Source organism: Cyprinus carpio, chromosome B7 (genome assembly GCF_018340385.1).
Source record: "Cyprinus carpio isolate SPL01 chromosome B7, ASM1834038v1, whole genome shotgun sequence".
Classification (NCBI taxonomy): domain Eukaryota; kingdom Metazoa; phylum Chordata; class Actinopteri; order Cypriniformes; family Cyprinidae; genus Cyprinus; species Cyprinus carpio.
Genome location: NC_056603.1, coordinates 12,907,766 through 12,923,454, shown reverse-complemented (window position 1 = coordinate 12,923,454; position 15,689 = coordinate 12,907,766). Strand labels below are relative to the sequence as shown.

The 15,689-nt window shown below is 33.0% G+C and overlaps 1 protein-coding gene across 2 annotated transcripts in view; it reads left to right on the top strand.

Annotated features, from left to right (window-relative positions):
• The window catches only part of adamts17 (ADAM metallopeptidase with thrombospondin type 1 motif, 17), a 125,768-nt gene that overhangs the window by 71,322 nt on the left and 38,757 nt on the right, over positions 1-15,689 (top strand). For both annotated transcript variants that reach the window (XM_042727308.1, XM_042727307.1), the window contains 2 exons: positions 4,750-4,830; positions 6,848-7,005. In XM_042727308.1, the coding sequence (XP_042583242.1) occupies positions 4,750-4,830; positions 6,848-7,005 (239 nt within the window). The remainder of the gene's footprint in view (positions 1-4,749; positions 4,831-6,847; positions 7,006-15,689) is intronic.

Here is a 15,689-nt window from a genome sequence, read left to right as displayed (position 1 = left end):
TTTTCTCCTATTCATCAGCCGAGTAAGGACTTGTGCTCTTGGGTTATCTGTTATTCACTGGATTCAGTCCAGATGACTCCAAGGTCACATTGTTTGTCATCCAAAACAGAGCGTCCCAATGGTCTCCAGCTGCTGTAGCTTCAGGCCATCATCATCCTGTCCACTGCTGAATGTGGGAATAAGTATGCCCAGCCGTGTGGGGAATACGTTGGGACAAAATGAAGGACTTTAGACTTTGGTAGCATTTGTTGCTGAGCCAAAGCTGCATGCATACTGTTGGAGACTTACAGAAGTCTTATTATTTAGCATTCCTATCATGTTATGATCATATCAAAGTTCACACTCCACGAAATCCCCTTTTCCTCAAGGGCTTTCTTGGCTTTGTGCATGTCAATGAGGAATTTGACATAGATTGATGAAGTAAAACTGAACATCGGTGCTGTCAATCTTGTATCATTCAGTCTGACATGATGTTTTACAGTCTGTTTTGACTTTTACTGAAGATTTAATGCAATCTGACAAGAAACAGTTGCAAAGGACAGAAAGCAATTGTACAGTTTCTGGCATTTTTAGGAGTCAAATTTCTTTTGTTTGCAGAGGCTAGATTAAAAAAATAAAGCTTTTTTTCCTTTTAAATATCTCTGAACAAATCTTTGGGGCTTCTGAAACCAGTTCTCACTGTGTAAAGGTGTGTTTTAGTGGTTCTTCAAGAGCAGTCATGAGAGGATTTCACTCCAGTAGAAAGATCTGACTCTCACTCTTTCACATTTAACCACATTCTCAGCAGCTTTGCTTCTGGAAGTATTTTTCCCATTCATTTTCTCCATAGGTGCACTACCATTCAAAAGGTGTTTTTTAATAAGAAATAATACTTTTATTTAGAAAGGAAGCTTTAAATTGATCAAAAGTGGCAAGACATTCTAATCTTACAAAATGTTTTTATTTCAAATAAATGCTGTTCTTTTGAACTTTCTATTCATCAAAGAATCCTGAAAGAATATTATCATGATTTCCACAAAAATATTACCAGCACATCAGAATCATTTCTAAAGGATCATGGGACACTGAAGACTGTAGTAATGATGCTGAAAATTCTTTGCATCACAGAAATATATTATATTTTAAAATATATTCAAATAGTAAACAGTTATTTTTAAGTCGTAATAATATTTGACAATATTACAGTTTTTACTGTATTTTTAGTCAGGTAAATGCTTGTTGAGCAGAAGACTTCTTTCAAAAACATTAATAAATCTTACAGACCACATTTTTTAACAGTACCGTATAAAAAAAAGACAATACAACTATTAATTGATTCTACAGAAACTATGTATATTTTAAGTTTAATACAATTTATATATACTTTAAGCTTATTAAAAAATATTCCGGGGGTGTAAGTGAGTTCGATAGTGTTAAGAAACTGATTCAGTTGCATCATTCTTCATGCGATTGGTATGTCACTGCTCATACTCATTAGCAGAAATTCCTTTGGTGACAGTGACTTTGTTTAAATATGAATTTGAACGACTCATGGCTTCTGCAGAATCATAATCTTATCATAATTGTAATTGTCTATCTTGGCCAGGACACTCCTGTAAAAGAGATGTTTAATCTCAGTGAGGTTCTCTCCTGGTTAAATAAAGCCAAATAATAATAAATAATAATAATTCACTATTTAACTTCAGAGCTTATGGTAGGTCTTTACTGAAATGTTTGCATGTTACCACTAAACATTGATTTCTATATGGAGAGAATGATTGGGATTGTTACTTTTGGAAGTGTTGTGCTTGGATAGGGTTGCACAATGTGTGCTTTTAGTGTGTGTTTATGAGAAACATCCAGCATCTGACGCTTATTAAGTCCACTTTTGATTCTCCTGGAAGAATTATATCGAGTTCAAGTCTCTCTCAAGGCCTCAGTTTGGTAAAATCAACTAAAATGAAGCATCTGTTGGGTTTATATGCTACTGTTCAAAACAGTGGGGATCAGAAAGTGTTTTTTTTTTTTTTATATAATGAAAGAAGTCTCTTAAAAAACAGTAAATATTATTACAATTTAAAATGACTCTTTCCTGTTTGAATATATGTTAAAATGTAATTTATTTCTGTGATGCAAAGCTGAATTTTCAGCATCATTACTTCAGTGTCTAATATGCTGATGTGCTGCTCAAGAAACATTTATTAATTTTTTTCTATCTTGAAAACAGTATTGCTGCTTTATATTTTTGTGGAAACTGTCATACATTTTTTATTTGATAAATAGAAATTTTAAAATAACTTTTTTTCAGTGTGAAATAGAAATCTTTTAGTAACATTATAAATGTCTTTGCTGTCACCTTTGATTAATTTAATGTGTCCTTGCTAAATAGTAGTATTAATTTCTTTAACGTTTTGCATTTGCTCAGCCAGAAACACAGAAACATCACCCTCTTATATAATGTGCAAAATTGATTCTGTGACTGTTAGATACTTGCTGAACACTGAGGTACTGAAGGAACATTTCAGCCAGAAATGAAAATACTGTCATCACTTCTCACCCTGTTGTTGTTTTAGACCTGTCTGATTTCATTTTCTCCTGTAAAACTGAAAAATAGATCTGTTGTCTTCTGTTGCCAACAAAAGTGGAACATGATTTATACTTTAAAGCTCCTAAAATGAGAGAAATGCCATAAAAGTAGCTCAAATGAGTTTTTTGTTCATGTACATGTAGTATTGCAGTTTTGCATTGTAGTTTTAATCAGCATCCACTTTCTTTGTAAGAACAGAAGCTCAAACATTCAGTAAAGCATCACTATCATTTTGTATTTCACAAAAGACCGAAAATTACACATAATTTTCATCTCTGGGTGAGCTATTCCATTTCAAAAGGTAGACATCACTGATACAATAAAATTTCAGTCCGTCTTCCAGGAGAGTCCAATAAAGGCTTGGCAGAGAAGCCTTCCTACATCTATATCCTCAACTTTCATTGTTTGAGATGAATTACTCTCCATAACAAAACCAAACAGAAACCAAATCCTGAAGTCCAGCGGTTATTTCAGGTCCTCCAGATGTGGTGGCATGTGAACGAGTGTGTGTTTGTGATCCGGGCTTGGTGTGTTTTATGCTGTCAGGTGGCCGTCGTGAGGTTTTGGGTGTTTAATGGGGGTTTGTGGTGCTGTGTGGAGTGATAACCTCATGTTTGCGATCATGCCAGGACAAACACGGTGAGTAGAAAGCAGCTTTGGTGCAAAGTGTGGGGCAGTAAAGGACACCAGCCTGTCATCCGAAGCGCAGGTCAGATCATTTCAGTCGAGGTCACACTAATCTCGTCCTTCATATGAGAAAACATGTTTCACAAAGCCGCTAGAGTCTGAGGTCTCATCTTTAAATGAGCTGAACTGATGGCTATTACTCGCATACACGGGCCATCAGCGTTCCTTGCACTCAGTGCAGTGATGTATCTGAGCAGCCGTTTCTGAATGTGGCCACTGTGTGTGTATAAACAGTACAGCAGATTGGTTTTATCATTACTGCCCATACACTTTGTGTCACAATGGTGTTTGAAATAGGAGTTGTGTGTGTCAGTCAGAGGAAAATGCCCTGCTTCTGATCAGAGTCGACCACCAAAGAATTTGACACACTTTTATATATATATATATATATATATATATATATATATATATATATATATATATATATATATATATATATATATATATATATACTGTATTTAATAGTTAACCATAACAGTTAAAAAAAATTATTTGGAAGGAAACATACATTAACTGAAATAAAACCTAATATAAATATTAATATAAGACTTATTTTATGTCAGCTAGTTTTATTTCCTAATTTCAGTTAATTTAACTTAATACACTAAAATGTCTAAAACTTAAACTGAAATACAAATTTACATAAAAACTGTATAGACATAAAAAACCACAATAATGTCAAAAACACACAAAACTTTAATTAATATTAAAATGGAAAATATAAAATAAAAACAATATTAATAAAAATTATAATTATATCTCCATGATTATAAAATAACACTGATTTAAAATAACAATACATACATTTTATACAGTCTATCTGGTGTTGCTTCAGAAAGAAAAGTGTCAGGTTGCTGTGTTTGTATTTTATATTTACTTAATTACTGTTATAAGGTAATTTGTATAAAACATTAAATCTTTTAAATAAATTACAATAATTTATAAAGTTAAGAAATTATGTATAAATAATATTTTCTTTTTTAATGTTTAAAAGAAAAGCATTTATTCAACATTATATATATATATATATATAAATAAATAAATAAATAAATAAATAAAATGCTGAACCCCAACCTTGGAATGGTTATTTCTATTGTTGCAAAAATGTTGAATAAATGCTTTTCTTTTAAACATTAAAAAAGAAAATGTTATTTATACATAATTTCTTAATTTTATAACTTATTGTAAGTAATTTATTTAAAAGATTTAATGTTTTATACAAATTACCTTTTTATTTCTATCTATTATTTGTGGTGTATTATGATTGTTGATGATTCATTGTTAATGATCTACTCTGATTGGCCAGGAGTACACACTGTTTGTAGTGACAGACAAATGTGCTTTATCCACACACACGACTGTGTACATGTTTACAGAAATGCACACCTGCACCTGTGTCTGCCCACCTGTGCACCAGTATGAAATCTCGCTCGTCTCTTTTCATTTTCCACCCTTCTTTCTCTCGTTTCTCCTCTTATTTCTCTCCTTTTCCAAAGGCTACATCGAGGCAGTTGTCATTCCAGTGGGAGCTCGGCGAATCAAAGTTGTGGAAGACAAACCGTCCCATAGCTTTCTAGGTAATTACTCAACCTGTTGCCATAACAACAGTCTTCCAAATTGCCACACAATGTCTCTGAGTGAGACTGGAGCAACTCTGTATTGGTTGTAGATAGGAATCACGCCAGGTGTCTTCTCTAATGCTGCACTATGACAAATGACGCTTCTCTGCTGACAAGCTGCTTGTCAAATTAGGATAAAACTCACGCTAAGGACATATAACACATTTGCTTTATGTTTATGTTATATATTTTATTTTGGTCAACCAAATATTCACTTTTGTAAGTGAATATCACAGAAACATGTCTGATCATTTTTCACCCCAAGATCAGAAAACAGAAAATATATCATACATTATGATACATTTAATAAATAAATGAAGCCATATTTATCAAATGTTATAAATCTAAATTATTTATTTAAATTCTTGCAATTAAGTACATCTATCACCCAAATTGTAATTACTAAATAATAATAATCATGATGATAATAATAATAAAAATTATTATTATTATGTAAAATAATGCAAAATAATGATAATTGCTAACAAGCTTCATTTTCTTTAAACAAGATTTGATTTTACTTTAATGAAATTTAAGCACATTTATCCCCCAAATTTATTCATGTGTCCATATGTTGTTGTTTTTTTATTATTATTGCTATTCTCATTGTTGTAAATTTAAATAGTTTTAACAAAATACTTTTTATAGCATAAATTAAAATTCATAAATTCTAAATACTTTTAAATAATATATTGAATAATAATAATAATAATAATAATAATAATAATAATAATAATAATAAGCGTCTATCTATCTTTTATTGTTATTATTTTTTTATTAAATTTTTGCCATTATATTAATGAGAATTGCCAAGAAAATTAATGTAAATTTGTGTATAATAATAATAATGCACATTTAAAAAAAAGTGTTAACATTTTTTACAGCTTAATAAACATTGGATAGGAAATGTGTTTAAATAGTATGAAATTAATGTAACAATGCAAATTTATAAGGATTAATTTTTTAACACAAAATTTTAATTTCTCATTTCATTCTTTTTATTTTGGGGTGAAATGTGCCAGATGTGGTCTTGACTTTCACGAGATTCTCTCTTGTATTAAGCAAATCCCACTTGAGAGAATATTATAAATCTTGAGAAACTTATTTAAGACTTCATTTGTCCGGCTGGCCCACAATTGATGAGCTTATTCATTGTTTTTTATTCATCAATTTAATTTATTTTAATGAGTCAGAGGTTCAACTTATTAGCAGTCATAAAGTGTACAATCAAACTGATGCTAAAAATCTTTTTGCATCAAACAAACAAACAAATATATAAAACAGATCATTTGAGTATGTTTTACAAGAAAATTAAATGCATTACTTGATTATTTGCAAAATTAACTTTTCCTCAGTATAAAGGAGGTTTCGATCTGTTTAATATTTTTATGAAAAACTGAATGTGATTTAATCAAAAAATGAATATTAAATTAATTTCAAGCAAATTTAAAGTTAAGAAGCTTAAGTTGAATATTTTATTGTGCATCCTATATTAAAATAAAATTGAAATCTAATGTATGTGATTCTAGCAGGGTTATTATAGTATAAATATATACTATACAAATATATAGAACACTATAAAAAACAGACTAATAAAAATGACAAAAACACAACATTACTAAAAATTAAAATGGAATCAGAAAATTAAAAATAAAAAATAATTCAAGAAATAAATAAGAAATATAATAGTGTCTCAGTGATATAAATGAATGTTTTTCAATTGACTTTGCAATATAAGCTTCATAAAGTATGCATGAATATGGCACTATACACAATATGATTGGCAGTATTTTACGAAAATCTCCTTTTTGAGGTTATCTACCGAATCAGGTCTGCTAGATCAAAATCAAGGAAGTTTGCATTTAAATAATATCAAATAATTTTGTTATATTTGATAACTGAATCCCAAAGCTTTTCTGTAATGATGCTTGTATAATATGAATTAGATAAACATGTTCTTGTTTGACTTGTGCAGCTCTGAAGGACTCCAGCAAGCGATCCATAAACAATGACTGGAAAATCGAGCTGCCAGGAGAGTTTGAGCTTGCTGGCACTACGGTCCGCTACGTGAGGAGAGGACTATGGGAAAAAATGTCTGCCAAGGGACCCACTAAGACTCCACTCCACCTCATGGTAAATTCTTTACGTACTAACATGCACCTTATTCTTTCTTAGATCTTTACTGTCTTTTACACATTTCTTATTGAACTGTGATTTTATACTTAATTCAGTGTAAAAAGCCATCCGCTTCACATTTTATTTCCGTAATCAGATAACGTCCACTTGATTGCACAGAGCTGGATGATGAATTCAATGATGAACAGTGTTGGGCAGTAATGCGTTACTGTAATTTGATTATTTTTTTAGTGACGGAGTAATTTAATGTGTTGTAATTTTCAAAATGGTAATTAGAGTATAGTTACAAGCCGAGGTCTCTATACGTTACTGCTACGTTACATTGCTGAAAGTATGCAGTGTTTTATAATCTAGAGATTGTAAAAAGGATGTAGCACACACACTGTTGAGTCAAGTGCCAGTGGATTAGAGACCTTTTCCCACGAGACCTGACGCAACAGAGTGCGGCACGGGACAAGATGGCGAGTGCTGGTGTGAGCGGGTTGACACTCATGTGTGTGCAGGATGCGGGAGAATAAAATGATTCACAGGACTCCCTCAAAATAGAAATGTCTAAACATAAAATATCTAAAACAAATAATTTGTTATTCATCTATTGTACAAAAGCAACATGAACTAATATAAAATATAAATGATTAACAGGTGCAAGCGTATGCAGAGTTTCTATTTAGGCTATACCTTGTTCGCTGCGTTGAGGAATGCAGTGCTGAAATTTGCATGCTCACGAATCCTCTCATTACAACACACGAATTGTACACATTATGAAAGATTTATTATGCATATGTTTATTGTGTTATAACAAAGATTTGTGAGATTGCGATGAACTGAGATGTATTTTAGAGATTATAAATGCAGCGCTCTTTGCAGGCATTCTGCCAGGACAAACCATGCACGAAGCAGCCGCTAGCTTTAGTTAAAAATAAGTGTTCTGTGAATGTTGATGCTTTAATAGCAAATATTTATCGGGAGCGTGTATGATGGGATTTCATAAATTTCATGGAGAAAAAAGTAATGTAACTAGTAATGTAACTAATTACTAATAACTTTTGAAATAAAGTAATCAGAACAGTAATGTGATTAATTTTAAAATGAGTAATCAGTAATTTGATTACATTTTCAGAGTAACTTGCCCAACACTGGTGATGAATTGCCTTTAACTGAAAACTGAGTGTTTACTATTGTCCTTTTGCATTATGGACACACAATTTTCCTATTTGATACTGTAAAGCTGCTTTGACACATTCTGTATTTTTAAAAGTGCTATATAAATAAAGGTAAATACATTTATGTTTGCGCAAATCATTCGTGATCCAGCTTCACCTACAGAAGAAGTGAGTATATGATTTTTTAAAATGAATCTTTGCAAATCGCCCAAACATGCTAGTTAAAAGGTTCACAATGAATGCAGCTAAAGTTTACTGTCTCTCAGAGAGCAGCTCGGAAGAGAGGGGCGGGGTCAGCAGAGCTCATTTACAATGGGGAAAAAATCTACACACAAGACGGAAAAAAACGATTCACTTTTTCCCGCCATGAATGATCGCGCCTGGTGTGAATAGCCAAATAGGGATCTATTGTATTCAAAAGCATCATTGTGCAGAATTTTTTGCTGTTCAGTGTGAAAAGCCCTTAAGGTTGGTGTCCATATGGCATAAATGAACAGTAAAAATCTTTTAGTTAGTTAATGACGTATTCAAACAGATGGTGAACTCTATCAGCAGCAATTAATATGATATTTTGCGATCAAATTTATAGCAAAATTAGGAAGTTTTGTATGTTGGTTCAGGGTTGGCATCATCTGAGGTCCTCTGAAGGGTTGGCATCATCTCTTCTCAGGTGTTCGGTCATCTCAGAACTTCAGAAGGGCTGGATCCAGACTGAAGCTTGTGTAATTTCTAGTTACCTCGGGATGATAGTTCACCCAAAAAATTATATTCTGTCATAATTTACTCACCCTCAAGTTGTTCCAAACCTGCTGAACACAAAAGGAGACATTTTGAAAAATGTTGGAAACCAAACAGTGGATGGTAGCCATTGACTTCCATAGTATCCCCCCCACCCCCATTCTACCGTGGTTTCAAATGTTCTTCAGAATATCTTCTTATTTCTTCATTCTGTTTTTAATTGTATTGAATGCACATTCCACTGTGCTTGTATTGTACTTCAAATCTGAAATATTTAGTTTAAAGGGGTCATATGACATTGCTAAAAGAAGACTATTTTGTATATTTGGTGTAATGCAATGTGTTTATGTAGTTTAAGGTTCAAAAGACACATTATTCTCCACATACTGTACATTATTGTTGCTCCTCTATGCCCCACCTTTCTGAAATGCTTTGATTTTTACAAAGCTCGTCGTTCTGAAAATCGAAGTGTACGCTGATTGGCCAGTTACTCAGTGCATTGTGATTGGCCGAATACCTCAAGCGTGTGACGGATATATTATGTCCCTTACCATACTGTGATGCCGTGTGTCCCAGCGCAACGAGACAAAAACAAATATCTGTTTTAACTTAGTTTTATGTCTTAAAACTAATCTTTGATAATCAAAATGACCTACCGGTATTTAAAAAAAAAAAAAAAATCATATGGCTTGTATATAATTCTACACCCATATAATTCTACTGCCCAGATGTTGTAGTTTTGAGAGAATGAAAATTTTGATTAATTTGCACATGGTTTGTCTTAAAGCATATTAACAACTTCAGACAGACATATTGTGTTATTACATAATATGAAATTACATATAGTATAAAGATGTACTGAAGTCTTACTTAAGTGGGTCAAAAAGCACTTTAAAGTTCATTGCATTTAATATAAATAGAAATTTTAATGTGTTTTTTTATTTAATTGCACCATTTAAATACAGTTAACTTGCAAAGTAAACTTTACATCAAGTTCTCAATTAATCTTTGATTCTTACTCTAGCAGTGTGGAAGATTTTCTGTGAATAATACAGAAGATTCAAATTTGAAAAGTTTCTCATATAATATCATTTGATGATTTCAGAAGACTTGGAATATAGTATGCAAGTCAACTACCTTTTGGGATTTTTTTGAGAATTTTTTGGGTTATTATAAGCTCTGTGCAGAAAACTGCATGAAGCATCTTTGGAAAAAATAACAGCGTATGGGTTTGGAACAACATGAGAGTGAATAAATAATTTCATTTTTGGGCAAACTGTCACTTTAAGAAAGTAAATGGGGGCGATTTTGATTTCATGCTGACTGTAACTGTCATGTTCTCCTGGTTAATAGTTGATTTAGAGTATAATTATGGCATATTTTGTCTTCATCATGAACAACTTCAGGATTAACAAAACATGTTATTTTATATTTGGAAAACATGGCAGTCTGCTAATCCAAAGCAAACACATAAACTGAATGGAAAACAGATCATGCAAAATGTGTTGAAAGCAGTAACGCAGATGTTTTTGGGACGGAGCTGCTGCTGAACCTGATGTCTTCACCTTCATGTATGTCTAGTGCTGCTTTTCCACCCGTATGACTACACAAACATAGATTTCAATAATATCATCATGACTCCAAAAGGCATAATTCACCCAAAAATAAAAAAAAATACATTAATGACTCACGTCTCTTAAAGGGATAGTTCACCCAAAAATGAAAATTATGTCATTAATGACTCACCCTCATGTCGTTCCAAACCAGTAAGATCTCCGTTCATCTTCGGAACACAGTTTAAGATATTTTAGATTTAGTCCAAGAGCTTTCTGTTCCTCCATTGAGAATGTATGTACGGTATACTGTCCACGTCCAGAAAGGTAATCAAAAAACATCTTCAAAGTAGTCCATGTGACATCAGAGGGTCTGTTAGAATTTTTTGAAGCATCGAAAATACATTTTGGTCCAAAAATAGCAAAAACTACGACTTTATTCAGCGTTGTCTTCTCTCCCGGGTCTGTTATGAACGCGTTCACAACACTGCAGTTCAGTGATATCCGGTTCGCGAACGAATCACTCGATGTAACCGGATCTTCTTGAACCAGTTCACCTAATCGAACTGAATCGTTTGAAAGGGTTCGCATCAACAATAAGCATTAATCCACAAATGACTTAAGCTGTTAACTTTTTTAACATGGCTGACACTCCCTCTGAGTTCAAATAAACCAATATCCCGGAGTAATTCATTTACTCAAACAGTACACTGACTGAACTGCTGTGAAGAGAGAATTGAAGATGAACACGAGCCGAGCCAGATAACGAACGAAACATTGACTCGTTCTCGAGTCAAGAACCGTTTCTGTCGGACGCGTCCGGTTCGAGAACCGAGGAGCTGATGATACTGCGCATGCGTGATTCAGACTGACACACAGCGCGTCTGAACCGAACTGGTTCTTTAGGTGATTGATTCTGAACTGATTCTGTGCTAATGTTATGAGCGCGGGTAAACCGAAGGCTTGAATCAAGGCCATCATCGCCAATGAAGTCATTACGTCGAGCGCAAAAGAACTGGTGAACCGTTTTCGGCAACCGGTTTATTGAATCGAACTGTCCGAAAGAACCGGTTCGCAGAAAAGAACAGCACTTCCCATCACTACTAGTGATCCGAAAACCGATGCAACCGGTTCTTGACTCGAGAACGAGTCAATGTTTCGTTCGTTATCTGGCTCGGCTCGTGTTCATCTTCAATTCTCTCTTCACAGCAGTTCAGTCAGTGTACTGTTTGAGTAAATGAATTACTCCGGGATATTGGTTTATTTGAACTCAGAGGGAGTGCTAACAGCTTAAGTCATTTGTGGATTAATGCTTATTGTAGACGCGAACCGTTTCAAACGATTCAGTTCGATTTGGTGAACTGGTTCAAGAAGATCCGGTTACATCGAGTGATTCGTTCGCGAACCGGATGTGAGGTGAACGCGCTCATAACAGACCCGGGAGAGAAGACAACGCTGAATAAAGTCGTAGTTTTTGCTATTTTTGGACCAAAATGTATTTTCGATGCTTCAAAAAATTCTAACAGACCCTCTGATGTCACATGGACTACTTTGAAGATGTTTTTATTACCTTTCTGGACGTGGACAGTATACCGTGCATACATTCTCAATGGAGGAACAGAAAGCTCTCGGACTAAATCTAAAATATCTTAAACTGTGTTCCGAAGATGAACGGAGGTCTCACGGGTTTGGAACGACATGAGGGTGAGTCATTAATGACATAATTTTCATTTTTGGGTGAACTATCCCTTTAAGTGAGTGGATGTTTCATTTTTTTTTACATGAATCCTTCCATGTCTAATTCAGTGTGTTCAATTCCATTACTTTAAAATTATTATAAAAACTACTTCAAGTGGCTTAAGTTAAATTTGCTTTAAAGTAAATCTTACTTTTTTCAGTGTAATTTTTTGTCTGTTTTACTTTAATTCATTTGTATTTATTTCACTTTTAGTAATTTTAGTAGTTATTTAATTTCAGGCAACATTTCTAATGTTCTTTTTTATTTAAATTTTAGTTTCTGACAGTTCTGGGGTCAGAAAGATCTTGTTTTCCCCCTTGAATTTATTTTTATTTTATTAATTTGCATGTATTTTCTTTTTCTTTTTTTTTCAGAAAACTAGATTTAATATCTGAAGTCTTTTTGCTGCTCATGTAAATGTATCTTGATTTAAGAATATTTAGATATTTGCACTGGAAAAAAAAAAAAAAACACTGCGGATAAATATAATTTTTTGCAGTTTACAACTGGCTATTGGCATTTTCGCCAAAATGAATGAATATAATCTCATCTGAACAATAATCATTTTGTACACATTTACATTCACATTTATGCATTTAGCAGATGCTTTTTTCTCAACTTGCATTGCATTCAGGGTATGCATTTTATCAGTTCATGCATTCTTGGGAGTAAACCCCATGCTGTTGGTGCCATGCTGTACTCTCTTAACTTGAACTTGTTTCTTTGGCCACCTCTCTTGCTCTCTCCTCCTCCTCCTACATCCCCTTTTATAGTTCTTCCTACTTCCTACATTTTCCTCCCGTTTCCTCTCCTCCTCCTCCTCCATCCACTCCACTTCTTCCTCTTGCTCTTCTGCTCTTTCTCCAGGGTCCTCATTATTTCTTTGCTCTGAGTCACAGGTTGCCCATTCCATACATAGACAAGTCAAGATAGCTGTGGAAACAGTTTAGTTGATATGATGGACCATTTGACTGTGCGGCTTTACTTCAGTCATCTGTTGATGTTTTGAGCCTAGAATGTTACTATTATTTAGACTGTTATAATATTTTTGAATATATTTTGAATTATCTTTTTTATATTTTCAGCTTTCATTTTAATATTTTTTAGTAATTTTGTGTTTATTACAGTGTAAAAGTGATTTTACAAAGATTATTGGAGAGCATTTTACAAGAAAATCCTTTTTTTTTTTTTTTTTTTTTTTTTTTTTTTTTTTAAATTTCACGTTTAATCCAATGTGTTCCTTGCCATTTCTTTGTAATTATATTTGAAATGTGACCCTGTACCACAAAACCAGTCTTAAGTCGCTGGTGTATATTTTTAGCAATAGCCAAAAAAACATTGTATGGGTCAAAATTATCAATTTTTCTTTTAGGCCAAAAATCATTAGGATATTAAGTAAAGGTTGTGTTCCATTTAGATATTTTGTAAATTTCCTACTGTAAATATATCAAAACTGAATTTTTGATAAGTAAAATGCATTGCTAAGAATTCATTTGGACAACTTCAAAACTTTTTGCACCATCAGATTCCAGATTTTCAAATAGTTGTATCTCGGCCAAATATTGTCTGATCCTAATAAACCAAACATCATTGGAACACTTAAGACTGGTATTGTGGTCCATGGTCACAAATGTACTAGCAATTTCTGAGGTCTGAGTTGAGTTTTTTTCAAGTAAAAAAATAAAAAAATCTGTATTTTTTTTTTTTTTACGTTTGCTTTAATTTATTTGTGTTTAGGGTGAGATATGTCTAATTTATATATATATATATATATATATATATATATGTCTAATTTATATATATATATATATATATATATATATATATATATATATATATATATATATATATATTTTTTTTTTTTTTTTTTTTTTTTTTTTTTTCAGCTTTATTTTAATTAAAGAAAATGTTTCAGATTTAGTTAACAAAAACACTGGAATGGAGAAATGTCCCAAGTTAAAAAAAATATAAATGTATGTCACATTTATTTCATACTTTAGTATAGTTAAAATGTCTTCACTCGAGACTTACTGATATGAAAATTTTAGTTAAACTTAATTTGGAGTACTGCTTGCACTTTTTTTTAATATTAAGCCTAAAATGTGTTTTAATGTCACTACCGATGAGGGTTGCATGTTTTTTGAATAATATATTTTTTTTAAATGCAAGATATTTAAAGTGTACCTGAAGTATACTTGCAGTAGTTCCACTTTTGCACAATCAGATATACTTCAGTGTATTGTTAGTTGCACTTCAGCACTACTTCTTCACAATTAAAGTGTATTAAGTACAAAATTAGTTGTTCTAATTTAGCAGACTTTAAGTATACCAGTTTAGTATACCAAAAAAGTACAGTTGCAGGGTATTAATATGTTATATTTGTAAAAAACTTAGCATGAAGGAAACGTATTTCAAATAAATTTTAGTATATTTATTTTTCACTATAGGGGAAGTAAAAATAATGAGCAGTTAATTAAATTAAGCAATAGCCAAAGACATCCATCTAATGCATGATAAGATAAACAATTTAGAAAATAATGCAGAAACGCACTTTACTGCTCACTATGGAATGAAAGTCAGTTCTCTAATCCTCTAATCCAGGCACGTTGTTTCAGTTAATATCTCCTCAAAGCTCTTTATGATGAAGAGAATAGACCTGTAATCTCCACTCCCCCCAGTCACCAAGAGTTTATAGCATAAAGGTTTGTTTAGTCCAGAGAGCCAGAAGGTGCCTTGAGAGAGATCTCAAATTAGTGTAATTAAGCAGTGAAGCAGGCTTTAGATGAAGCTTTCCTCTCAGATGTCCTCTGGCACACAGATGCTCCACTTCAAACGCTCAGAGTGTTCTCAGACCCATTTAGAATATTTAAGCTAAATTTCTAATGTGTCTCTGGTCGTCTTTAGGTCAGAAATTGAGTGTTTTTCTGACCTTGATTAACAAAATAGATGCAAAATACTCAATTAGGTGAGAAAAATATGTAGCATGCACAGGGTCAGATAAACCATATGTGCTGATCTTGCCCTGAGTGTGAATATTCACTTGTGATGTTTCAGTGGCATGTGGTGCATACGTAATTAAAGAAATAGTTCACCTAAAAATGAAAAATTGCTGAAAATGTACTCACCCTCAGGCCATCTAAGATGTAGAAGGGTTTGTTTCTTTATCAGAACAGATTTGGAAAATGTAGCATTACATCAGTTTTTCACCAATGGATGCTCTGCCGTCAGAATGAAAGTCCAAACAGCTGATAAAGTGACAAGTGATGTGACATACAGCCAAGTATGGTGACCCATACTCAGAATTCGTGCTCTGCATTTAACCCATCCAAAGTGCACACACACAGCAGTGAACACACACACACCGTGAACACACACCCGGAGCAGTGGGCAGCAATTTTTGCTGTGGCACCAGGGGAGCAGTTGGGGGTTCGGTGCCGTGCTCAAACCATTAAACCAGATGACTCGAACCCACAAACACACGAAAACAAA